The following is a 26983-nucleotide window of genomic DNA, read 5'->3' on the forward strand; positions in this document are numbered from 1 at the left end:
CCTCTGGTGACTTAAGTGGATGTGATTTTGGAGCACCCCCTCAGCCTCTGTACAGGGCACGGAGCTGCAGGATAGTAGTAACTGATCTTCCTGCAGCAGAAGCTCATTAAGAGGCGGCACAGATTATGCACCAACTATAACAAGCTGATCATGAGTGTCCGACTGCTGCTGGGACCCCCGCAATACGGAGAATGTGGGGTCCTGTTCTCGCTAAATTCATGAATTGTGTGTCATGCCGCTCCATCTACTGCTCCATCAAGTATGGAGGACAGGACCCCATTCTCCGGTCCCACCAGCTTGTGGGTAGGAGATATCCTATGTAGCTGGTGCAGCTCCTTTAAGCCATAGTATTCCCCATTCTTCACACCCTCCCACTTACAGAGACAGAGGGAGACTTGGAGGGATCCAAATGCACCAAAAGTTGCAAATTTTAGAAAGCCAAAATATATACTAGGAAGCAGAAAAGCATCAGTGAGTGCAAGGCCTCCAGATACCATAGATCCACATGCACACACCACATGTCAGCAGTCTGATGGGTGCGATTCATTACTTCTGCCTCTGCTTTCAGAGTGTTCCCTGAGGATGTACGGATCATCGCTGACAAGATTTGCCTTTAAAACGAGTGACGTTAACATAGATGTGAAGTTTCCCCCTAAGGTAAGTTTTATGGTAAATGTAACCCTCATTGTGTAGAGTTACTGCAGATAGTAAGGGGCAGTCTATAGGATGAGCGATCTATAGAACAGGGTGGACACTTGTGGTAAGAATTGAGGTTCCACGTTGTTGTGATCTGTGGGGTCCCAGCAATCACAAGAAGTGGATACACGGGGCTCCCATTGTCGTGGTGGAGCTCCTGCTCATTCTTTGTATTTGCAGACATCTCCCACCAGCCCGGAGGATTATATCAAGCACGTGACATACTGTCTGTACCCCCAGCAGGATCTGCTCTTCTTTTAACTACCTACACTCTTGTTTTTACAAAAAAAAACAAAAAACTGCAAATGATACTGAAGGGCTCTGATTCAATTAACATCTACGAAGCCTGGAGCCCCTCAGGCTCATTTGCATCATTTATGAAGTCTTTTTTGTAAAAACGAGGACAAAAGTAAGCTAAAAGAAGAGCGGATCCTGCCAGAGGGGGCACTCACCAGCATAGAAGCGTGCCTGGTTTACAATCCTTCATCCTGGTGGAAGCTTTTTTGGATTTTATTTTGAGGCAGAGGTCTACTTTAAAATCTGATCCAGGACTGGCTCCCTCGTTTCCTCTACAATAGGGTTCACCCATTTGCTATAACACAATGGGAATTTGCTTCTAACATTACATTCTAGGGAGTTGCTAGTTAAGCTATGATAAGCTTAATAATGTAAGTGTACAATTATATCATCCTCCCCTGCTCCATCTCTCATGTGATGATGTTTCTTTCAGATGAGCCAACCAGATGTTTTAATTCAAGTTCTTGATATTCTGAAAAACTGTGGTAAGTCTTTTTTTTATTATTGTCCCTGCGCTGTTCTGCCAGAACTCATCTCCAGGTTTCTGAGAATATTAATATGTTACATTTACTGTTGTGCTGAAAGCAGGAATGTCCCCATACAAATGCTATTCAGTGTAGCAGCATGACCATATAGAGCAGGAGCAGCTGAGCAGATTATTGATGCTATATATTAATATGTGTGTAGCTCGTGCTGTGTTCCCTGACTGTTCTGCTGTTACGTGGTCCGGGAGACCTCGCACATCTCTTGTAATGCTTTTCCTCTCTCTTTGATATCCAGCTCACTATGTAGATGTTGAATCTGATTTCCATGCAAAGGTTCCTGTTGTGTTCTGCAAAGATAAGAAAAGGTAAGTCCTAAGTGACCCCTGGATGTGGATCCCATCACTGGCTCATGAGAGGGGGGTCTCCAGGAATGAATTTACCAGTTATGATTATTTTCCTGGCAGCGGATTACCATGTAAAGTGAGTGCTGGGAATGACACGGCGTGCCTTACCACCCACTTACTGGCAGCGCTTGGCAGGCTGGAGCCGGCGCTCATCCCCTTGGTGTTGGCTTTCCGCTACTGGGCGAGGGTAAGTCCTGACTACAGACGCTGCAGCCATTGCACCATCGCACGGTCAGCTATACGTCATGCCCCTTGTCTCTTCCAGCTCTGCCACATCGACTGCCAAGCTGAAGGAGGGATCCCGTCTTACTCCTTTGCCTTAATGGCGGTATTTTTTCTACAGAAAAGAAAGCCACCGATCCTTCCAGCATACCTGGGGTCCTGGGTAGGTGTCTGGCTCATGGATTTGTCGTCTTTTAGGGTTACCTCATGTGCCATCCCGATATCCCCATCTTTGTTGTGCCAATAGGTGGACGGCTTTGAAACAAAGAGACTGGACGATTACCATTTGAAGGGGGTGTCCGAGGAGAAGTATGTTGAATGGGAGTACAGACCACCCAGCAATGATGGCAAGAATATGGGAATGGAGGGACGGGGAAGAGCCGACAACCACCGGAGGAACCCAGGATCCGAAGCGGAGAACAGGAGGTATAAAGAGAAGCACGGAAAGGTGAGTCATGGGGGGGTATTTATCAGGGCTTCTGCGCCACGCCTGAGACTATCCAGATGCCAGCGATTATTTCCCCCAAGTCCTCGGCCCCCGCCTGTGCATGCGCTGCAGCGGGCGCATTTTCATATGTATGGAATAGATGCTACGCAGGCGCCTGCTGGATACATGAAGCGGCCGGAGCTGCGGCGCGGCTGTCATACGTCACTTACACTATTTCTAACCTACAAAGAATGGAGAGGTCCGATGTTTCCTGGAGTTTGCAGCAGGATTGTGTCTCACTCCTCCAGATCTTTCAGGTTTTGGGGCAGTCACTGGACAACATTAAGTTTCATCTCCCTCCAAAATGTTTGATTCTGTTCAGGTCCAGAGCCAGGCCTGGCCACTTCAGGACCTTGAGCCGCTCCTTAGTGGTTCTGGTTGTGTGTTTTGGGTTAGGTCATACTGGAAGTCCCAACCACGACCCCTTATTCAGTGCCCTGGATCATCCCGAGGGTCAGTGTCCCCATGATAAAAGTTACAGAGCTCTGGAACACATTTATTTCCCCACTGTATATGTTGTGTCTTGCATTTTGGACCAGATCTAGGCAGTCGCTTGCTTTGTACTGACTTCTGCTCTCTTTTAGTGTCGCCTGGTGTTTGAGCGCTCTCATCACGTGTCTCTTGGGCAGCTCTGGTTGGAGTTGCTTAAGTTTTACACCTTGGAATTTGCAATGGAAGAATATGTGATCAGCGTGCGAGTACAAAGCCTGCTAAGCAGGGAAAACAAGAACTGGCCAAAAAGACGGATCGCCATAGAAGGTAAACGTGCAGCATTTAGAGTCGCATTATATTTGGATGCTTAGTAAATCCACGTGGGAGGGTTGTGGACGCTTATCCCCTCCATTCTTGACCTGCCCATTATTCGCTTCTATAAGACTTCCAGGATGACATAAAGTCATAGAAGTGAGTGGAGCTCGTCTGGAGCATGCACACTTGCTTTCCATCTGGTGTGAGACACCTTGGAGACTCCTGTGGATGGCGGGGAAGTTGTAAAGTGACACAGGAGCTGGTCCCATAGTGTTACTGATCGTGACTCTCCAGCCCTACTTTCACAGGAGGATGTCCGTACGTTGTGAACATTTTCTGTATGTCTTATGATTTCTCCAGATCCTTTTGCACTAAAGAGGAACGTCGCAAGGAGCCTGAACAGCCAGATGGTCTACGAGTACATTCTGGAGCGCTTCCGTGTAGCCTACAGATATTTCGCTTGTCTGCAGAGAAATGATCAGAACAAACCCAAAGCCATTCGGAAGAGGGGAAAGTCTAGCAGCCAGTCACCCGCGGATCACATGGCTAATGGCGGCCTTGAGGATGGCGAAAGTGACGGTGCTGAGATGGAAAGCAATGCCTCGGAGACAGGCGGGGGCAATAGCTCCGATGGTGGATCTGACAGGGACATCATGGACAGTATAGATAGGCTGCAGGTCAGTGATGAGGAAGCCGCTCATTCTACCTCTTCCCAGGAGACTGACCTGATGTGTGAAGCTTTAGGGGATACACGGAGCAGGAAGTACAATGGAAGAGGCTCCCTCATAGTGACAGACGAGGAGGAGGATGAGACTACTGAAGGAAATGATGGATCAGAAGCCACACTCTCTTCTCTAAACGGGCCGGATAATTGCCCCTCCGCTACCTCACTTCATCTTGGAGGAAACCTTGCTGAGGAGGAATTGCGTTATATCTTTGATAAGCTTGTATTAACTTCTGGAAAGGTGAGAAGTCCAGGACATTCATTGTATGGTCCATTATTGTTCTGCAGGGGGGGGGGGTCACGTGCATCTCTGTAGTAGATAGAACTTCCCCTCCTTCTAGGGTTTCCACATTACCGTGAGCCGCCTGTCCTGAGATTAGCCATAGACACCGCATGGGGCATAACTTGTATATTGGTGGTGATCTCGGTGATGGGACCCCCACGGTCATGGGTGTGGGGGTTCTTGTACCCTAAAAGAATGGAGCAGCCAGTTGCACATGCTGACGCTCCATTTACATCTATGGAAGTGATGGCGATGGCTCTTGTGTGTCTGACTAAGTCATTTCTCTGGATATTTGGTGGCGTGGCTGGTTATTTCTAGCTGTGGGTATGTACCGTATATACTCGAGTATATATGGTAGTAGCTGCGGCCAGGAGATCCACAAGAAGAGAGATGGACAATTTCTGTAGAAGTTGTGTATCATTAACCTGTGCATTGCCAGCACTTTGCAATCTCAGCCCTTATCCTGCTTTTTGTTATCTGTGTCTGTTCTTGTACCCCCCCCCCTCCCCCCCTGAATTAAGAGCCCAGTGTAAATGTAATGTGGTCCCATCAGGGGTCTGGACATTGCTAAATTAAAAATCAACAGAATAGCAGATAGGTTTTCAAGTTATTGGGAGACGAGGGGACCCAACATCCTGTCCTGGAGGTCACATATGATCTGGAGACATTGATGAGGTTTGGCTGGGACCACTAGGAGTGATAGCGGTGGGACCCCCAGAGACCAGTCACTTCTCACTGTATAGGCCTAGTTAGGAGTGATTATCATTTTAGGAGGGGTGTCTGAGCTCATGGACCCCCAAAAAATCACAGAAACCAGATGAGATTATAGACGGCCAATCAGATTCTTGCTTTTACCATAGTAGAAACTGACAGTTAGATGAGCAACTATCATATAGCGGTGGACACGATGAGGGGCGCATGGATGGCTCGCGGCTAGGTAGGTCCCTGACTGGTGGTCTGTAGCCTGGGGTCACTGCATCCCCCAATGACACAAACCCTGGAGGTTATCTCCTGGGACGTGGTTATATGAGTGTAGGGTTATATATACATTGTATTTACCCACTTTCTATAACAGCCCCCCACAATAGTCTGCAGCATCTGCAAGCGTGACGGCCACTCCAAAGATGACTGTCCTGAAGACTTCAAGAAGATCGACCTGAAGCCTTTACCCGCCATGAATCCCAGGTTTCGGGATATACTGGACCGCGTGTGTAAGAGGTGTTATGGTGAGTCTATGACCAAATATCAAGGTCCCTGTGTATAATGTCACTGCCCTGAGCCGGACCCCAGTCCTATCCAGTCTCACAGAACAAACTGTACATTGGACGTGGTGCAGGCACCTGTGCACCCCCAGTACTTGTCCGCCGTCCCTTGTCTTCTCCACTCCAAAAAACGGCTACGGGGATGGGAGCAGAAACCAAGACACACCAGTCTCTCAGAAAGTGCAAATTCACAATCTTTATTAGCTAATGTCTAAAACACAGAAAATCATCTGCACAGGGGCGAGGAAAGGTGATAGAATACTGCAACGCTATAGGCCAGCTGAATATACCAGAACCTCCCCTTTAAGACATTCCTCCAAAATGTCGATGAACTATGCACCGTTTCCTCCAGAGACACAATGTGTATCCTAATTGTCCTTGTTAGGAGAGGAGCGAGGACACCTTGTGCCCCTATAGTGGGATGACTGGAGTATATGGACAGGGACATCACCCGAACCCTTCCTGTGTCTCTCTGCATCATCCCGCATTGTAATATCCTGGATCCTGGGGCAATATTTAGCTTCCCCACACATTTCCAAAGTCTTCTTGTCCCTCAAAGTTGGTCTGAATTTCCCCATTGTGTGTTATAAAGATGATTCCCGTAGATTCATGATGGAAATGTGACATTTTTCTCCCGTTTGGTTTTCGTTTGCAGATGAATTATCTCCCAGTCCTGCAGAACAACACAACCGGGAGCAGATCCTCATCTACCTGGAGAGATTCATCCGCAAGGAATTCAACGGTGAGAGTGTGAGCCGCAGTGATCCAGAGCGGCCACTGCACAGGGGATGGCGCTGTTCTGGAGGCTTCACATTCTTCTCAGTATCAGACCCTGAAGATTGCTCATCAATAGCATGAAACTAGTGAGACTATCCTATATACTATATACTGAGGTATCATCCTATGATAATAAAGCCACACGTGGAGCAGGACCCTTCCCAACTCCTCCCACCAGACTTCATCCTGATAATCCCGGGACTATGGGATCCTCTTATATCTGATGTCCGTGGTCTCCTTCCTTCTAATATCAACTTTTATAATTATGCTAATGAGCTGAACGACTCTGGAGGTTTTACCCGATCCCCTCAGTGCTGCAGATTGACAGGTGGAGCAGAACATCTGTAGGGGGAGGGGAGACCTGCGCTGCTCATTATAAAAGCATGTGAAGCTACGGCAAGGAAGGAGGCCATGGATAACGGATATAAGAGGATCCCCCAGTCCCGGGGCCTGGATCCAGGGGTAAGTGTCCCGGGATGGAGTCCAGCATACAGTTCTTTACAATGAGGGATCCTGACATCAGAGGTACAAGGTATATAGAGGATAACGTGAAGCCCCTTCTCTCCTGCGTCTTCTCATTAGGTAACGCCAGGCTGTGCTTGTTCGGATCATCCAAGAATGGATTTGGGTTTCGGGACAGCGATCTTGACATCTGTATGACCATAGAAGGCCATGAGAATGCAGAGGTAATGCGGGGGGCCGGGGTTATGGAGGGGTCCGCACCGCCAAGTCCTTGATAGAACCTCTTCCCCCATGTGCAGAGCTGTGCGGGGGCTTGTTTTCTGTGTAACACGCTGCACTTCCTAGTGACGGGATATAATATTCCATGTCGTGTAGCAATTGTGGCGCTTTCTTACGGCTTTCACTGTGCGCCCCGAATGACGCGTCTCCTTTATTCTTTGTGTCGCTGCCGTCACGGGGATGTCCCACGTATTCAGGTTTTATCAGGTTTTCTTACATTTACAAACATTAAATCCTACTGTACAAAGAATTTGGGGGGATTTTGCCTTCTTCTGGTGCTAATAACTGTTTTATACTTGGTGCGCGGCGCTGTGGGTGGGGTCATTTTTTGCGACTTTTGATGATGATTTCAATGCTACCATTTTCGGACCTTTTGATCAATTTTTTTTAAATTTTTTTTATATTTTTCAAAATTGCAAAAAAAGTGTCATTTTTTAATTTGGGCGCTATTTTACGTAACGGGGTTAAACACAGTGAAAAACCGTTCTTATATTTTGATTGGACATTTTCGGCATTTTCGCCTAATGTGTTTATATTTATATCAGTTCTAGGGAAAGGGCGGAGATTTGAATTTTTAGGTTTTTTTTTTTATTTTGCAGACTCCCTGGGGTACTTTAACCCTGGGTCCAACCCTGGGTTGTCTGATTGATCCCACCATATTCTGCCATACTACAGTATATGGGGATTTTCTTCCTCATTCATTACAATGTCCAAATCGCACACTGTAATGAATGGGTTAAAACAAGAGCGCCTCGAGTATTCGAAAGAACCGTGGCTGTCATGGCGATGGATCGACTGTGTTACCGCTGCATTAGGCAGCAAAGACTTCCCACTAGGGAGAGGGCTCACGGGACTATTACAGCATGCGTCTTTAAGGGGATAAAATAACCCATGAGGGGCTCTTTGGGATGATAAACTAAGGAATATTTTAGGGAACAGGAGACTATTTTAGTTTCTGAATTTTTAATTCCGGCCCCTGAGTATATTGCAAAGGGGCCCACAGAGGCTCTGCCGCCCAGGGGCCTACTGTTACCTGGAGCCGGGCCTGGATTCAGGCAGCCCCTGGTTATGTACAGGACAGGTTCTAGTTTTCTGTCACCCATTATTTCTGCACCAGGAGATGTTACTAAAGTAAGCCGCTCCTAGTGCTTAAACAAGCGCTACCTCCAATAACGCTATCTAACACTGCGGCGGAGTACAAGGTAATCGTTGGACCGCTCGCAAAGCGCTCTGGTGTCTTGCATTTGTATGTAACTCAGAACAGGTATTTTTTGTGTGTAACTGCAACAAATGTTATTTTTGTCTTTGTGACAATTAAATTTTCCAAACTTTGGGGGCAACAATAAAACTTGACTCTTCCAGGGGCTCATTACCTGCATGCAGAGGTCTGTCTGTAACTAGGGGTCGTCTGTAATTGTGAGGTCGCACTAGAATAGGAGGAGAACCTCCATGCACACCCATGCGTCCAGCTGCAGTTGGTCCCGGAGTTGGACATTCATTTATTTCTCGTCATTTCTTGCAGAAACTCAATTGCAAAGAAATAATTGAAGGATTGGCGAAGGTTTTAAAGAGACACCCGGGTAGGTACACGCCGGGGGAGGGGCAGGGCACACCGATTGTCATTCATCTTCTTATCATTTTCTTTATTTTAGGGTTAAAGAATATTTTGCCTATTACAACGGCCAAAGTCCCTATTGTAAAGTTTGAGCACAGGGAGAGCGGAGTAGAAGGAGACATCAGCTTGTACAACACCCTGGTACATTTGTCTTATTTTCTATATAGTGAAAGGGTTAAAGTTCTTTTCCTTGCCATTGTAATGGTGCCACCTGGTGGTCACATTATATACAATGCGCATGACCACCCATGCTCAGTCACCATCTCTGCCAATCACAATAGCTTCTTGACCTGCTTGTCAGGAAAGGAGCAGAGACTCTGCTGTACATACAGTAAATCTGTAGGGGACTTGATTGTCTGCTGGCTGATTGTGTTCAGAGTCCATGGTATGGAAATGATTCCTGGGACGGCCCCTCCCCTTTGTATCCAGTGTATTGTAGCTGTATATTTGTGTCGTTCCCAGGCTCAGCACAACACCCGCATGTTGGCGACATACGCAGCCATCGACCCGAGAGTGAAATTCCTGGGATACACAGTCAAGTTCTTTGCAAAGGTGATTGATGGCGCCGGCCCGACTCCCGTCCAGCACAGGACAGAGACATAAACCCTGCGTGAGGTGTCCGTATAACTAGTTGTTTGATTTCCTCCTCGGCAGCGCTGTGATATAGGGGATGCGTCCCGCGGGAGTCTGTCCTCCTACGCCTACATCCTTATGGTCCTGTACTTCCTCCAGCAGAGGGATCCACCCGTCATCCCGGTGCTACAAGAGGTACAGTCCCGACTCGTCATGTACTGACCCCAGACTGCGCCAAGGCGGGGGGACATGTAAAACACCACCTGCGCTCCTTTCACTCCAGTATAACATCAGGCACAGGGTGGGTATTACCATCTATTCATAGAAAAGTGTGACACCGCGCTGACCCTGGACACCTCTGGTGGTGTAGAAATCACCTGTACTACAGATGGGACACTTACTCATGGATCCAGGCACCGTGACCCTAATAACCCTAACCTGGGACACTTACTCATAGATCCAGGCACTGTGACCCTAATAACCCTAACCTGGGACACTTACTCATAGATCCAGGCACCGTGACCCTAATAACCTAACCTGGGACACTTACTCATAGATCCAGGCGCTGTGACCCTAATAACCTAACCTGGGACACTTACTCATAGATCCAGGCACTGTGACCCTAATAACCCTAACCTGGTACACTTACTCATAGATCCAGGCACTGTGACCCTAATAACCCTAACCTGGGACACTTACTCATGGATCCAGGCACCGTGACCCTAATAACCCTAACCAGGGACACTTACTCATAGATCCAGGCACCGTGACCCTAATAACCCTAACCTGGGACACTTACTCATAGATCCAGGCACTGTGACCCTAATAACCCTAACCTGGTACACTTACTCATAGATCCAGGCACTGTGACCCTAATAACCCTAACCTGGGACACTTACTCATGGATCCAGGCACCGTGACCCTAATAACCCTAACCAGGGACACTTACTCATAGATCCAGGCACCGTGACCCTAATAACCCTAACCTGGGACACTTACTCATAGATCCAGGCACTGTGACCCTAATAACCTAACCTGGGACACTTGCTCATAGATCCAGGCACTGTGACCCTAATAACCCTAACCGGGGACACTTACTCATAGATCCAGGCGCCGTGACCCTAATAACCCTAACCAGGGACACTTACTCATGGATCCAGGCACCGTGACCCTAATAACCCTAACCTGGGGCACTTACTCATAGATCCAGGCACCGTGACCCTAATAACCCTAACCTGGGACACTTACTCATAGATCCAGGCACTGTGACCCTAATATCCTAACCTGGGACACTTACTCATAGATCCAGGCACTGTGACCCTAATAACCCTAACCGGGGACACTTACTCATAGATCCAGGCACCGTGACTCTAATAACCCTAACCTGGGACACTTACTCATAGATCCAGGCACTGTGACCCTAATAACCTAACCTGGGACACTTACTCATAGATCCAGGCACTGTGACCCTAATATCCTAACCTGGGGCACTTACTCATAGATCCAGGCACTGTGACCCTAATATCCTAACCTGGGGCACTTACTCATAGATCCAGGCACCGTGACCCTAATAACCCTAACCTGGGACACTTACTCATAGATCCAGGCACTGTGACCCTAATAACCTAACCGGGGACACTTACTCATAGATCCAGGCGCTGTGACCCTAATAACCCTAACCTGGGACACTTACTCATAGATCCAGGCACTGTGACCCTAATAACCCTAACCAGGGACACTTACTCATAGATCCAGGCACTGTGACCCTAATAACCCTAACCTGGGGCACTTACTCATAGATCCAGGCACCGTGACTCTAATAACCCTAACCTGGGACACTTACTCATAGATCCAGGCACTGTGACCCTAATAACCCTAACCTGGGACACTTACTCATGGATCCAGGCACTGTGACCCTAATAACCTAACCGGGGACACTTACTCATAGATCCAGGCACTGTGACCCTAATAACCCTAACCTGGGACACTTACTCATAGATCCAGGCACTGTGACCCTAATAACCCTAACCTGGGACACTTACTCATAGATCCAGGCACTGTGACCCTAATAACCCTAACCAGGGACACTTACTCATAGATCCAGGCACTGTGACCCTAATAACCCTAACCTGGGGCACTTACTCATAGATCCAGGCACCGTGACTCTAATAACCCTAACCTGGGACACTTACTCATAGATCCAGGCACTGTGACCCTAATAACCTAACCTGGGACACTTACTCATAGATCCAGGCACTGTGACCCTAATAACCCTAACCAGGGACACTTACTCATAGATCCAGGCACTGTGACCCTAATAACCCTAACCTGGGGCACTTACTCATAGATCCAGGCACCGTGACTCTAATAACCCTAACCTGGGACACTTACTCATAGATCCAGGCACTGTGACCCTAATAACCCTAACCTGGGACACTTACTCATAGATCCAGGCACTGTGACCCTAATAACCTAACCTGGGACACTTACTCATAGATCCAGGCACTGTGACCCTAATAACCCTAACCTGGGACACTTACTCATAGATCCAGGCACTGTGACCCTAATAACCCTAACCTGGGGCACTTACTCATAGATCCAGGCACCGTGACTCTAATAACCCTAACCTGGGACACTTACTCATAGATCCAGGCACTGTGACCCTAATAACCCTAACCTGGGGCACTTACTCATAGATCCAGGCACTGTGACCCTAATAACCCTAACCTGGGACACTTACTCATAGATCCAGGCACTGTGACCCTAATAACCCTAACCTGGGGCACTTACTCATAGATCCAGGCACCGTGACCCTAATAACCCTAACCTGGGACACTTACTCATAGATCCAGGCACTGTGACCCTAATAACCCTAACCTGGGACACCTACTCATAGATCCAGGCACTTTGACCCTAATAACCCTAACCTGGGACACTTGCTCATAGATCCAGGCACTGTGGCCCTAATAACCTAACCTGGGACACTTACTCATAGATCCAGGCACTGTGGCCCTAATAACCTAACCTGGGACACTTACTCATAGATCCAGGCACTGTGACCCTAATAACCCTAACCTGGGACACTTGCTCATAGATCCAGGCACTGTGACCCTAATAACCCTAACCTGGGGCACTTACTCATAGATCCAGGCACTGTGACCCTAATAACCCTAACCTGGGACACTTACTCATAGATCCAGGCACTGTGACCCTAATAACCCTAACCTGGGACACTTACTCATAGATCCAGGCACTGTGACCCTAATAACCCTAACCTGGGACACTTACTCATAGATCCAGGCACTGTGACCCTAATAACCCTAACCTGGGACACTTACTCATAGATCCAGGCACTGTGACCCTAATAACCCTAACCTGGGACACTTACTCATAGATCCAGGCACTGTGACCCTAATAACCCTAACCTGGGACACTTACTCATAGATCCAGGCACTGTGACCCTAATAACCCTAACCTGGGACACTTGCTCATAGATCCAGGCACTGTGACCCTAATAACCCTAACCTGGGACACTTACTCATAGATCCAGGCACTGTGACCCTAATAACCTAACCTGGGACACTTACTCATAGATCCAGGCACTGTGACCCTAATAACCCTAACCTGGGACACTTGCTCATAGATCCAGGCACTGTGACCCTAATAACCTAACCGGGGACACTTACTCATAGATCCAGGCGCTGTGACCCTAATAACCCTAACCTGGGACACTTACTCATGGATCCAGGCACCGTGACTCTAATAACCCTAACCTGGGACACTTACTCATAGATCCAGGCACTGTGACCCTAATAACCTAACCTGGGACACTTACTCATAGATCCAGGCACTGTGACCCTAATAACCCTAACCTGGGGCACTTACTCATAGATCCAGGCACCGTGACCCTAATAACCCTAACCTGGGACACTTACTCATAGATCCAGGCACTGTGACCCTAATAACCCTAACCTGGGACACTTACTCATAGATCCAGGCACTGTGACCCTAATAACCTAACCGGGGACACTTACTCATAGATCCAGGCGCTGTGACCCTAATAACCCTAACCTGGGACACTTACTCATGGATCCAGGCACCGTGACTCTAATAACCCTAACCTGGGACACTTACTCATAGATCCAGGCACTGTGACCCTAATAACCTAACCTGGGACACTTACTCATAGATCCAGGCACTGTGACCCTAAAAACCCTAACCTGGGACACTTACTCATAGATCCAGGCACTGTGACCCTAATAACCCTAACCTGGGACACTTACTCATAGATCCAGGCACTGTGACCCTAATAACCCTAACCTGGGACACTTACTCATAGATCCAGGCACTGTGACCCTAATAACCCTAACCTGGGACACTTACTCATAGATCCAGGCACCGTGACTCTAATAACCCTAACCTGGGACACTTACTCATAGATCCAGGCACTGTGACCCTAATAACCCTAACCTGGGACACTTACTCATAGATCCAGGCACTGTGACCCTAATAACCCTAACCTGGGACACCTACTCATAGATCCAGGCACTGTGACCCTAATAACCCTAACCTGGGACACCTACTCATAGATCCAGGCACCGTGACTCTAATAACCCTAACCTGGGACACTTACTCATAGATCCAGGCACTGTGACCCTAATAACCTAACCTGGGACACTTACTCATAGATCCAGGCACTGTGACCCTAATAACCCTAACCTGGGACACTTACTCATAGATCCAGGCACTGTGACCCTAATAACCCTAACCTGGGACACTTACTCATAGATCCAGGCACTGTGACCCTAATAACCCTAACCTGGGACACTTACTCATAGATCCAGGCACTGTGACCCTAATAACCCTAACCTGGGACACTTACTCATAGATCCAGGCACTGTGACCCTAATAACCCTAACCTGGGACACTTACTCATAGATCCAGGCACCGTGACCCTAATAACCCTAACCTGGGACACTTACTCATAGATCCAGGCACTGTGACCCTAATAACCCTAACCTGGGACACTTACTCATAGATCCAGGCACTGTGACTGTGGGAATCTTTTTATATTTGTTATTCATGGCTTCCTTTCTTCTAAAATCACTTTCATGAAGATTCCCAGGCTGTTACACTGTGCTGTAGCATAATTGTAAAAGTTGAATAACAAATATAATATTCCCCCAGCCTCGTTACCTGGATCTATAAAGTGGTTTATCACAGAAAATAATTAGATTACAGTCCTGAAATCCGTTTTCCTGATTTTGTGTATTACCCAGATCTACGACGGGCGGGTGATTCCCCGCAGGATGGTGGACGGCTGGAACGCCTTCTTCTTCGAAAACACTGAAGAATTGGTAAATACTGTGAATCTACATTGTCTCATCAGTTAGGGACATCCTGCTCCCTATTATGGAGGGATCTGTGCCCTGGGGCTCTGGGAAGCACTTGCAGATGGCGATATTCGGTCACATCATTGACTTTCCTTTTTGGTTACAGAGAAGCCGGTGTCCACTCCTGGGGCGTAACACAGAGTCTCTCGGGGAGCTGTGGTTGGGGTTCCTTCGGTTTTACACAGAAGAGTTTGACTTTAAGGAGAACGTCATCAGCATCAGGCAGAAGAAATTGCTCACCACGTTCGAGAAACAATGGACGTCCAAGTGCATCGCCATCGAAGGTCTGTATTACACCGCGGCGCATGTGCGGAGCGGCGCATGGTGAGAAATGTAAACTCCATCTCCTCCAATGTTTCAGATCCCTTTGACCTCAATCATAATCTCGGAGCTGGAGTCTCAAGGAAAAGTAAGTGACTTGTGTAATGTGGGTGCAGAGTTACAGATACAATGGAACATTTCAGCTCTGCTTTGTCTTGGGGTCTTCAACTATCAATTTGCATAAACTCTGCTGTGTCTTAGGCTCCACATATTTTAATATGTAATTTTGTGAGAGCCACCAATGTGCAGGTAGCGTGTCCGGCCGAGTAACGTGCAGGTAACGTGTCCGGCCGAGTAATGTGCAGGTAACGTGTCCGGCCGAGTAACGTGCAGGTAACGTGTCCGGCCGAGTAACGTGCAGGTAACGTGTCCGGCCGAGTAACGTGCAGGTAACGTGTCCGGCCGAGTAACGTGCAGGTAACGTGTCCGGCCGAGTAACGTGCAGGTAACGTGTCCGGCCGAGTAACGTGCAGGTAGCGCGTCCGGCCGAGTAACGTGCAGGTAGCGCGTCCGGCCGAGTAACGTGCAGGTAACGCGTCCGGCCGAGTAATGTGCAGGTAACACGTCCGGCCGAGTAATGTGCAAGTAACGCGTCCGGCCGAGTAATGTGCAGGTAACGTGTCCGGCCGAGTACCGTGCAGGTAACGTGTCCGGCCGAGTACCGTGCAGGTAACGTGTCCGGCCGAGTACCGTGCAGGTAACGTGTCCGGCCGAGTACCGTGCAGGTAACGTGTCCGGCCGAGTAACGTGCAGGTAACGTGTCCGGCCGAGTAACGTGCAGGTAACGTGTCCGGCCGAGTAACGTGCAGGTAACGTGTCCGGCCGAGTAACGTGCAGGTAACGTGTCCGGCCGAGTAATGTGCAGGTAACGTGTCCGGCCGAGTAACGTGCAGGTAACGTGTCCGGCCGAGTAACGTGCAGGTAACGTGTCCGGCCGAGTAACGTGCAGGTAACGTGTCCGGCCGAGTAACGTGCAGGTAACGTGTCCGGCCGAGTAACGTGCAGGTAGCGCGTCCGGCCGAGTAACGTCCAACTTACAGACGACCCCTAGTTACAAACAGACCTGTGGATATTGGTAATTTCCTGCACTTTATCCTTAGCCTACAATAATCAGCTGTAAGTTATCACAGGCGTCTGTAATGAAGATTTATTGTTATTCCTGGTTCCTATGACAACTCGGCATTTTTAAAATCCAATTGTCCCAGAGACCAAAAAAATTTCGACCTGGGTTACAATGATTATCTATACAGTTCCGACTTGCATACAAATTCAACTTAAGAACAAACCTGCAGCACTATCTTGTAGGAAGGGTCTGTAAATCTCATCTCCCATTCTTCCCTGCAGTGACTAATTTCATCATGAAGGCGTTCATTAACGGACGGAAGTTGTTTGGGACCCCCTTCTATCCGCAGCCGGGCCATGAAGCAGTAAGGGTTTTCTCATTCTCCACAATATTGTAGGGCTGCAGAGATAAACGCCTTGTCCGGGTCCATACTGTAGCACCTGCTCACATCTACAGCCACCGCTGAGCCGCCACTTCTCATGGGGTGCTACACATCATCTGCTCGTTCCTAGTCTGCAAATAGGACGACGTTTCTACCGGATTACTGCCATTACCCCTCACATACAATATATAATAAACCCTGGAGGTCTCTAACTTCAGACTTCCCAACCAAAACCCTGATACAGCTCCTACACTTAGCAGAGGGAGGGGGCGCAGTGCACATACAAAGGTATAACTGCACCTAACACTGGCTGCAAAACTGCTGACAGATGCACAACTCCACATCCCTGCAAAATCAGAGGCTGGAAAAACCCCAGTAAATACGTTCCACAGATAAGGACAGAGGTTGTGAATACAGGTGATGGTATTATATGCACCACAATCCTGCATCCTCCTCGGCTCCCTCCATCATTGCAACCCCAACCCCAATAAAGAAATGGTCGCACCTTTCTAGTTACTGCCCTGTAAGAGGACAGCGCCATCCATCAGGTAGTGGTGGTGCAGGGTCACTGCAGGCTCGGTTCATCCGTCCTCTATCTGGAGCATGGACGCCCCTTCCTGTAATGTTCCGCTCTACCTGCGGGGGAGAGGTCTCTTAGGCTCCAGGGTCAGCAATTGTCTAGAAAACTTGGGTCCTGACAAAATAGCATCCCACAGAAGTTGTGTGAAAGTAGATTTCAGTATATTGGGCATGGATAAGACCGCAGTGTTGAGAGATTTGGTCACTAGAGATGAGTGGAGCTGCCATTCTCTTCTGGCAAATTAATGCCCATAGCAACTGGCCAGGGGGTCTCCCCTGACAACCGTAGCCATGGCTGGTTGCTATGGGCCTCATTTCGGCCGGCAATCCAGAAACTGGTTTGGGTCCTACAGCCCAATGGCGGGTCTGCTCATCCCGGTAGTACACGGCTCCGGGTATTTCTATGTGGACCTCCGGAGGTCTCCTATAACTGGAGGTGGTGGCCAAAGCCCTAACCTGAGTGATCTCCAGTATTGTGCACCCACAGGAGAAGCATCAGAACCCGTCCTGATAATCCCGGGACTGTGGGATCTTCTTATATTTAACAGCCCCAGAGCCGCCCTGGCTAATGTGCATAATCCTCCACGGGAGGCCACGGATAGAGAATATAAGATCATCCCCGGAGCCTGGATGTGGGTGTCCCGGGATTATCCGCATGGATTGCGATGGAAGATTTCCAGTAAAGGGAAGGTGCACTGTCATTCAGTGAGACACTATATACATTAAAGCCTCAGTTCTGCAGCCAGTCCCCCCAGACCCTGTGGCTGCCGCAATCCTGTCCAGAATAAGGAAAGGAGACGCTTGTGCCCCCAGTATCTCCTACCCCCGCCCCCAGGTGCCCCCAGTATCTCCTACCCCCGCCCCCAGGTGCCCCCACTATCTCCTACCCCCGCTCTACCAGGTGCCCCCAGTATCTCCTACCCCCGCTCTACCAGGTGACGTCTCTGGGCCTCGGGCTTTTACTCAGACTTGGAACTTGACTTGAATCAGCTTTTTTTTTTTCCAGGAATATTTTTTTGACTCTAAAATCCTGACAGATGGGGAGCTGGCTCCCAACGATAGGTGCTGCCGGGTGTGTGGGAAGATTGGCCACTATATGAAGGATTGTCCCAAGCGGAGGAGGTAAGAGGCCGCGTATTATACGCTGCAGGCGGGGCTCAGCATGTATTCAGAGCTCTACAGTCAGAATAGCAATAGCATATCCATAGGATGGAAAGGGACAGCACCGCTCTGTGTGTAGTGGTGAAACCAGGTTACTACAGACCAGCACCGTGTGCACTATGACTGTGCTGACCACCTACCAGCATCCAGACCTACCTCCTGCACTATGACTGTGCTGACCACCTACCAGCATCCAGACCTACCTCCTGCACAGTATATAGGGGGAACATCTCCAGGGTAATAGGAAGCAAACGAGAACTTCATAGTCAGATCCTGCAGGGTACAAATAGAAGAAGATCTCTGGTCCTACGTCTGCAATCACATCCTGACACATTGGGGCAGATTTATCAAGTGTCTGAAAGTCAGAATATTTCCAGTTGCCCATGGCAACCAATCACAGCTCAGCTTTCATCTTACCAGTGCTCATGAATATTTTAAAAGGGACCTGTGATTGGTTGCCATGGGCAACTGGAAATATTCTGGCTTTCAGACAGCTTGATAAATCTGCCCCATTGTGCATATACCGTGTCTATAGCCTGATACCGGCAGGTGGAGCAGTCTGTACTATATCATCCAGCAGACGCCATTACAGGCTGCGGGGGACGGATGCAGCTGTATGGCCTCCGCTGAGCGGATATAGTGATGTTATCCTCCATAGGATAGGTATGACACAGGAAAGTAAGACTGAAGCTTCAGACTGCCAGTTTGTCGTTAGACCTCTGCATAGTTGCTGTAGCTTTACCTGCAAATGTCACATCCCAGGTTAAAGAAGAAAGAGAATGAGAAAGACGATGAGAAGGACAACAAAGAGGAGGAGCGGGAGCTGCGAGAGAAGAGGTGCTTCACCTGCGGAGACGTGGGCCACGTACGGAGGGACTGTCCTGAAAACAGCAGCCGCCAGAAGAACAGCATTCTGGGTAACCACTGATCTATAGCACAATAATACAGAATAATAATTCTATATCCACAAGTAACACGTTGTCTTCTCTTAGCATCTCAGATCCTGAGCCTCATCGTCCCTCAGCCTGTTCTCACCCCATTACAGCAGATGGAGCGGCCTACACGCACGCGACAGGCCTCCGAATCCGTAAGTCATATTCACCCGCATACATAATACTTCACACTAATGGGGGTCCTAGGTCTCTTTAGACCTAGAATGGTGTCCGAATCTGTGCTGTCTCGCCCTTTAAGTCTATGGTGACCCCTATGACAACCCCTTTAAATATTACAACATCCAGCAGGAAGACCTGGATGACAAAGCGCAGCAGTCCACAAGGTTATCCTGGTTCCTGCTAAAGAGAAGTATACGCTCGGGAGACACCCACTATATACGCTCAGCGGAGGCCATTAGAGGCTGCGGGAGACAGATACCCACTATATACGCTCAGTGGAGGCCATTAGAGGCTGCGGGAGACAGATGCCCACTATATACGCTCAGCGGAGGCCATTAGAGGCTGCGGGAGACAGATGCCCACTATATACGCTCAGCGGAGGCCATTAGAGGATACGGGAGACAGATACCCACTATATACGCTCAGTGGAGGCCATTAGAGGCTGCGGGAGACAGATACCCACTATATACGCTCAGCGGAGGCCATTAGAGGCTGCGGGAGACAGATGCCCACTATATACGCTCAGCGGAGGCCATTAGAGGATACGGGAGACAGATACCCACTATATACGCTCAGCGGAGGCCATTAGAGGCTACGGGAGACAGATACCCACTATATACGCTCAGCGGAGGCCATTAGAGGCTACGGGAGACAGATACCCACTATATACGCTCAGTGGAGGCCATTAGAGGCTGCGGGAGACAAATACCCACTATATACGCTCAGCGGAGGCCATTAGAGGATACAGGAGACAGATACCCACTATATACGCTCAGCGGAGGCCATTAGAGGATACGGGAGACAGATACCCACTATATACGCTCAGCGGAGGCCATTAGAGGCTGCGGGAGACAGATACCCACTATATACGCTCAGCGGAGGCCATTAGAGGCTGCGGGAGACAGATACCCACTATATACGCTCAGCGGAGGCCATTAGAGGATACGGGAGACAGATACCCACTATATACGCTCAGCGGAGGCCATTAGAGGATACGGGAGACAGATACCCACTATATACGCTCAGCGGAGGCCATTAGAGGATACGGGAGACAGATACCCACTATATACGCTCAGCGGAGGCCATTAGAGGATACGGGAGACAGATACCCACTATATACGCTCAGCGGAGGCCATTAGAGGCTGCGGGAGACAGATACCCACTATATACGCTCAGCGGAGGCCATTAGAGGCTGCGGGAGACAGATACCCACTATAAACGCTCAGCGGAGGCCATTAGATGCTGCGGGAGACAGATACCCACTATATACGCTCAGCGGAGGCCAATAGAGGCTGCGGGAGACAGATACCCACTATATACGCTCAGCGGAGGCCATTAGAGGCTGCGGGAGACAGATACCCACTATATACGCTCAGCGGAGGCCATTAGAGGCTGCGGGAGACAGATACCCACTATATACGCTCAGCGGAGGCCAATAGAGGCTGCGGGAGACAGATGCCCACTATATACGCTCAGCGGAGGACATTAGAGGCTGCGGGAGACAGATACCCACTATATACGCTCAGCGGAGGCCATTAGAGGCTGCGGGAGACAGATACCCACTATATACGCTCAGCGGAGGCCATACATTGCGTTTCCCCAGTGAAATAATCCCCCATTATATGACACACGTGCATTCGGTATAATTCATGGGAGAATTTGGGTTGGATCTGGACGCACCCATGAGACAAAGTGGGTTCAGTGAAAAATCACTGATGTGTAAAAATAAAAATAACCTGTCAATGTGAGTCTGACCCTAAGACAACTAGACGGAGCTGTGGATGCTGGGAAATGACTGACCCTCAGGCCCGGGCAATGATCAGATACAGGACTTACCAGCGCAATGAAGCTTTGTTGTTAATCCTGGTTCCCATGAGCCACACTTACATAACATGTTCCAACTTACATACAAATTCAACTTAAAGGTATCTTCTACGTAATCCCGGAGGGTCTGTAGTAAAGTTGCAGCGTTTTTCTGCTTTCTTCTCCTGTGGTGAGCAGTGTATCTGAACTCCCATACACAGCATAGAGATGGAATGTAACCCTCGATGATTCAGCCGTGTAAGGAGATTATCCGGGGACAACCTCAGGTTCCTTCATCTCTCCGCTGTTAGAGGACACAAAGATGAATCATATAAACTGCTTGTAGGAAAAGACTAAGACACTCACCCGTCCCCTCTTCATCCTGATCCCAGCGGTGGTCTTCACGTGGGATGTGATGTCCGGCGCTGTGGCGCCCCCTGCCTGACGTCACCTCCGTCCCCAGCACAGGACGCGCGTTCATCTCTCTCTCCAGAAACGCGTGCACGGGATTATTTGTATTACATACCTATAAAAATGTCCTTACTTCTGGGTGCAGTCCCTACAGCGATGTGTAAGTCCTGGTGTAACACGAGTCTCTTCTCCTTCTCCACAGTCCGAGTCCCATCATTCATCGTATTCACCGCAGCCTCAGCCGTTCCCACAGAACAACCTGGGCCAGACGCAGCCTCCGACCAAGCTGAACCAGCCGCCGCAGGCCGTAGCCAATCCTCACCAGGTTCAGAGGCCGATGTTTAACTTCCCGCACTCTCCCCCCACTCACTTCTCTCCTCTGCACAGCCTGGGCTTACTCCCTCTGCCTCCACAGATCTCTATCCCCAGCAGCTCTTGGCCTATCCACAGGCAGATCATTGGCTCTTCTGGGACCCCCCCTCACTCTAGCGGTGTGTCCTACCCCACCAGATCTGGCAGCAGCGGCGCAAACACCACCAATCAAAGTGCAGTTAACCTCAACGACCCCAGCATCATCTTTGCCGGTCCTGCTGCCAGGTCTGTAGGTGTCCACAACTCTTCTCACGACGGACATTGGCACAACTCCCCGGCACCCAACTCCCTGGTGAACAATGGCAGCGTGGGCGGCACAGGTAAACTTCTGCTACGTCTCAAAGGGTAAAGGAATAAACGGGATCAGTTACAGATCGCTAGGAGACCACGGTCCTCTAATCACTTGTCTAAGACCTTCAGCGCCCCCCATGTAAGACCGCTCCCGGCACAGCCCATTCAGTGCACCATACCTTGTGCAGGGCCTGGAGGGAGGAGCAGGACTCCAGCTTCTAGGAATGACCACGAGTCCTGCACAAGGTGTCATTCAATGACTGGGCTGTGACTACAGTGTTACTTTAAAGGGAACCCGTCACCACAAATACAGCTGGTGACAGTTTCCCATAGAGTCTTATCAACTAAAGCTAAAAATGTTTCCCTCACATCCCATTAAAATCAAGTTTATCATCTTACCTGGCTCAGCAGTAGGGGTGGGATGTCCTGCTCAGTGTGGCGCCCCACGTTTCCTTCTCACCATTCACCACTGCATGTCATGTGACCAGGGTGACATTTGCAGCATTTACCCCCAGCAGGGCCGACTCTAGCCTCTTTGCTGCCTGAGGCGAAACTTAAAAATCAAAACTTAAAAAAGTCTATTTTGTAGGTAAGGAAAAAAAATAAATCCAATGGAGTTGAATCATTAGGCTACACGAACGTAGGAGGAGGGTTGACCCCTAACCCGGGAAAGATGGGACATGTCCCCGTATACAGTGCTGCACCGTACCACTCAGCGAGGCCATTGCCGGCCTATGGGGGGCGTATGTGTGGCCATATACTCCTCCCCCTACGGTCCTGGGCTTGTAGCCTTAGTCTTGGAGTTTTGCCACAATTATTTTATTAGATTGGTGGCGACTTTACAGATGAGACGATACAGAGTGTGGACAGGAGGCAGATAGCGCCGCTCTAGTGGCTGATCCACGTATTCAGTTTAATGAACCCCTTGTGACCACTGCACGGAGAGCGGCGCTGTCCCCTTCCTGTTCCACTCTCTGTGGTTCAGGTGCTGGGGGGGCTGGGTCTTGGCCCCCACCATTATAATAGCGGGGACCGAGTGTAATTTTTGATTAAAAATATCAATTTATTTTACAAACGGCACCAATTCTTATTCTCCCGGGGCTTCTGGTCAAATGCAAGAACCGTCGGCTACGGGGGCCGTGGTATAACACGCACACAAAAGAGCCCCCATAGTGAGACACTGGTAACAAATCCAAAATTCGTATAACCTGTAACCTGTATACAGCCTGCCCCTCTGTAGTCTACAGCCTGCCCCTCTGTAGTCTACAGCCTGCCCCTCTGTAGTCTACAGCCTGCCCCTCTGTAGTCTACAGCCAGCCCCTCTGTAGTATACAGCCTGCCCCTCTGTAGTCTACAGCCTGCCCCTCTGTAGTATACAGCCTGCCCCTCTGTAGTCTACAGCCAGCCCCTCTGTAGTCTACAGCCAGCCCCTCTGTAGTCTACAGCCTGCCCCTCTGTAGTCTACAGCCTGCCCCTCTGTAGTCTACAGCCTGCCCCTCTGTAGTCTACAGCCAGCCCCTCTGTAGTTTACAGCCTGCCCCTCTGTAGTCTACAGCCTGCCCCTCTGTAGTCTACAGCCTGCCCCTCTGTAGTATACAGCCTGCCCCTCTGTAGTCTACAGCCTGCCCCTCTGTAGTATACAGCCTGCCCCTCTGTAGTATACAGCCTGCCCCTCTGTAGTATACAGCCTGCCCCTCTGTAGTATACAGCCTGCCCCTCTGTAATATACAGCCTGCCCCTCTGTAATATACAGCCTGCCCCTCTGTAGTCTACAGCCTGCCCCTCTGTAGTATACAGCCTGCCCCTCTGTAGTATACAGCCTGCCCCTCTGTAGTATACAGCCAGCCCCTCTGTGGTCTACAGCCTGCCCCTCTGTGGTCTACAGCCTGCCCCTCTGTAGTCTACAGCCTGCTCCTCTGTAGTATACAGCCTGCCCCTCTGTAGTATACAGCCAGCCATCCCCCAGTTTGCGCAGTACAAAAGATAAATAAGCTAAGTACTCACCTTCCTGACACCCGGACAGGTCCTCTTCTTGGTTCAGGTCAGCGGCGGGTCCATGCTCATTATGTCGTCAGGTGATGGCTGAACACGGACCTGCCGCTGCCGGCAGAAGAAGACAAGACCTTATACTCGAGTATGAGCAGAGTTTGAGTTTTTCAGCACATTTTTCTGGGGCTGTATAATCCTCCAGGAGTTCTATAGTGAGTCTGTATGCAGGAGGCCTCCCGGCTCCCCCTAGTGGCGGCTCGATGCTTTGTGCAGGTCCCGTCCTCATTGCTCCACCTCAATCCGATTTATTTCCTGTTTTGTGCCATAGATCAAGGATTCCAGGGAGCGTTTGGGAAGCCGCCACGTCCCTGGGAGCGCGCCGCTCCTCCTCACTACCCACTGATTCCCGGATCTTGGCCTTACAGCTTACAGCAGAACTTCCTACAACAAGCTCCTGCCGGGTTCCACTCCAAGTCCTTCTACGCTCCAGGTAACGTCTTACAATGTAACCACATCCTGTCACTGGCCTATTGCCGAGATCAGGCCGCACCGATACGTGAGCCCCCCCCCCCCCCCCAGCTAATACATAGGTGAGGCTTCCCCCCCCCCCCCCCCCGTACATAGGTGAGCACCCCTCTCCTTCAGCCAATACATAGGTGAGGCCCCCCCCCATACATAGGTGAGCACCCCTCTCCTCCAGCCAATACATAGGTGAGCCCCCCCCCATACATAGGTGAGCACCCCTCTCCTCCAGCCAATACATAGGTGAGGCCCCCCCCCATACATAGGTGAGCACCCCTCTCCTCCAGCCAATACATAGGTGAGGCCCCCCCCCCCATACATAGGTGAGCACCCCTCTCCTCCAGCCAATACATAGGTGAGGCCCCCCCCCCCATACATAGGTGAGCACCCCTCTCCTCCAGCCAATACATAGGTGAGGCCCCCCCCCCCATACATAGGTGAGCCCCCCCCCCCATACATAGGTGAGCACCCCTCTCCTCCAGCCAATACATAGGTGAGGCCTCCCCCCCCCCCATACATAGGTGAGCACCCCCCCCTCTCCTCCAGCCAATACATAGGTGAGGCCCCCCCCCCCCCCCCCGTACATAGGTGAGGCCTCCCCCCCCAATACATAGGTGAGCCCCCCCCCCCCCCATACATAGGTGAGCACCCCTCTCCTCCAGCCAATACATAGGTGAGGCCTCCCCCCCCCATACATAGGTGAGCACCCCCCCTCTCCTCCAGCCAATACATAGGTGAGCCCCCCCCCCCCAAAACATAGGTGAGGCCTCCCCCCCCCCCCCATACATAGGTGAGCACCCCCCCCCCTCTCCTCCAGCCAATACATAGGTGAGGCCTCCCCCCCCCCATACATAGGTGAGCACCCCCCCCCCCCTCCTCCAGCCAATACATAGGTGAGGCCTCCCCCCCCCCACCAGTTTTTTTGCTGCACAAGTATTTATAAAGTGTCGTTGCGTGGCTGCACTGAACCCGTCACAACACAAATTTCGCCACTGAATGGGTTTTCCGGTGCTCAGTCGGTTCATGCGCCAGATTTATCATCCAGAGACCGAACGAATTGTGTCGCACGCACCAAATAAAAATGGGGCATGAATCTGGCGCCCCCTGCACTGGATCATCAGAACTTCACCCTGGTAAATCTCCAGGTCAGAGACTCCCTAGAGGCAAACAAGCCTCTGCCTTGATTCAGATCTATTAACCCTTTACCCGCATGTCGGCTGCAGGTGTATGGAGAAAGCTCACGGGCCGAGTCCTCTCCACACAAGGTGGGCAATTGATGCAAAAAAATTACATTAAAAATTCACCCCACAAAACAAAAAAAAGGGCATCGACGGGAAGGGGTTAAATGTAGCCCCTCCTCAATATAACATCAGAAAAGAACATTAAAATATACAAATCATAAGACAACTAATAGGGAGGGAAAGTCTAACCCCAACCCTGGGGGGGGGGGGGGGGGGTACAACATCTTCCTGCCGAAGGTGTAGAGGAAACTAATGTATAACGCTTGAAGGTCCTGGGATCAGCCCGGGTATCTGCCCTGGAGGTGGAGGCTGCCCCAGGGGCTGGTAAATCTCTGGTCACAGGAGGCAGTGGTGGTTCTGATCCATTGGGCTACAGTCTCCTTACTGGCAGCTTTCCCCTTATTCTTTCCCTGGAATTGGACAAGAAGATGGTCACTGGCTCTAAAATCACTTGTGTTCTGCACGTGATGGAGGATACACCTACCTACATCCAGGGAGTGGAGAAGGATTGGGACAAAAGAAGGGACAGGGACCTCTTGTTGGCAATGGAAAGCCGAGACCACCTTGGGTAGAGAAGAATACGGGGCTTACGCGAAAAGGCCTGAATTACACCCACCCTGGAGTATTAGCCAATAGGCAAGTGAGAGGGTAAGCACAAGGAAGCACAAGGGGGTAACCTAGAGGCTCCCTTAACGAACCTCTTTACTAAAGGCGACTGCCACCCTGAGGTCGAGAGGCTCTAAGCACTGCCACCGGCACCTAGGGGGAAGATACTCCAAGCCCCTTGTCCAGAGCAGATGATTGATCCCGTCTCTCCAGACTCGGAGATAAATCTTAGATGTAAATCTGTAGATATTAGCTGGAGTCTGTAGACACGGGCGTTCAGCATCCAGGCTGTTAGATGGAGGCTCGGGACCATCGGATCTACCACCGGCCCTGGGACTAGGAGGTCCTGATGATGTGGAGGGGAGACAAGAAGGCGGGAAAGCAAATAATAAACCCTGGGGCCAGGGCTGACACCCGGATCTGC

The 26983-nt window shown here is 50.1% G+C and overlaps 1 protein-coding gene across 1 annotated transcript in view; it reads left to right on the forward strand.

Moving 5' to 3' along the window:
- Window positions 1-26983, forward strand: part of TUT4 (terminal uridylyl transferase 4) — a 75409-nt gene that overhangs the window by 21597 nt on the left and 26829 nt on the right. Inside the window, exons 6-30 of the mRNA XM_072128356.1 lie at window positions 569-657; window positions 1427-1478; window positions 1774-1843; window positions 1943-2069; window positions 2148-2267; window positions 2352-2552; window positions 3176-3350; window positions 3699-4303; window positions 5421-5571; window positions 6263-6349; window positions 6967-7070; window positions 8648-8705; window positions 8778-8881; window positions 9203-9292; window positions 9395-9508; window positions 14593-14670; window positions 14813-14990; window positions 15068-15115; window positions 16372-16454; window positions 18058-18173; window positions 18975-19129; window positions 19205-19299; window positions 21741-21863; window positions 21954-22230; window positions 24519-24680. Coding sequence (XP_071984457.1) covers window positions 569-657; window positions 1427-1478; window positions 1774-1843; window positions 1943-2069; window positions 2148-2267; window positions 2352-2552; window positions 3176-3350; window positions 3699-4303; window positions 5421-5571; window positions 6263-6349; window positions 6967-7070; window positions 8648-8705; window positions 8778-8881; window positions 9203-9292; window positions 9395-9508; window positions 14593-14670; window positions 14813-14990; window positions 15068-15115; window positions 16372-16454; window positions 18058-18173; window positions 18975-19129; window positions 19205-19299; window positions 21741-21863; window positions 21954-22230; window positions 24519-24680 — 3462 coding nt within the window. The remainder of the gene's footprint in view (window positions 1-568; window positions 658-1426; window positions 1479-1773; window positions 1844-1942; window positions 2070-2147; window positions 2268-2351; window positions 2553-3175; window positions 3351-3698; window positions 4304-5420; window positions 5572-6262; window positions 6350-6966; window positions 7071-8647; window positions 8706-8777; window positions 8882-9202; window positions 9293-9394; window positions 9509-14592; window positions 14671-14812; window positions 14991-15067; window positions 15116-16371; window positions 16455-18057; window positions 18174-18974; window positions 19130-19204; window positions 19300-21740; window positions 21864-21953; window positions 22231-24518; window positions 24681-26983) is intronic.

This window comes from Engystomops pustulosus, chromosome 10 (genome assembly GCF_040894005.1).
Source record: "Engystomops pustulosus chromosome 10, aEngPut4.maternal, whole genome shotgun sequence".
Taxonomy (NCBI): domain Eukaryota; kingdom Metazoa; phylum Chordata; class Amphibia; order Anura; family Leptodactylidae; genus Engystomops; species Engystomops pustulosus.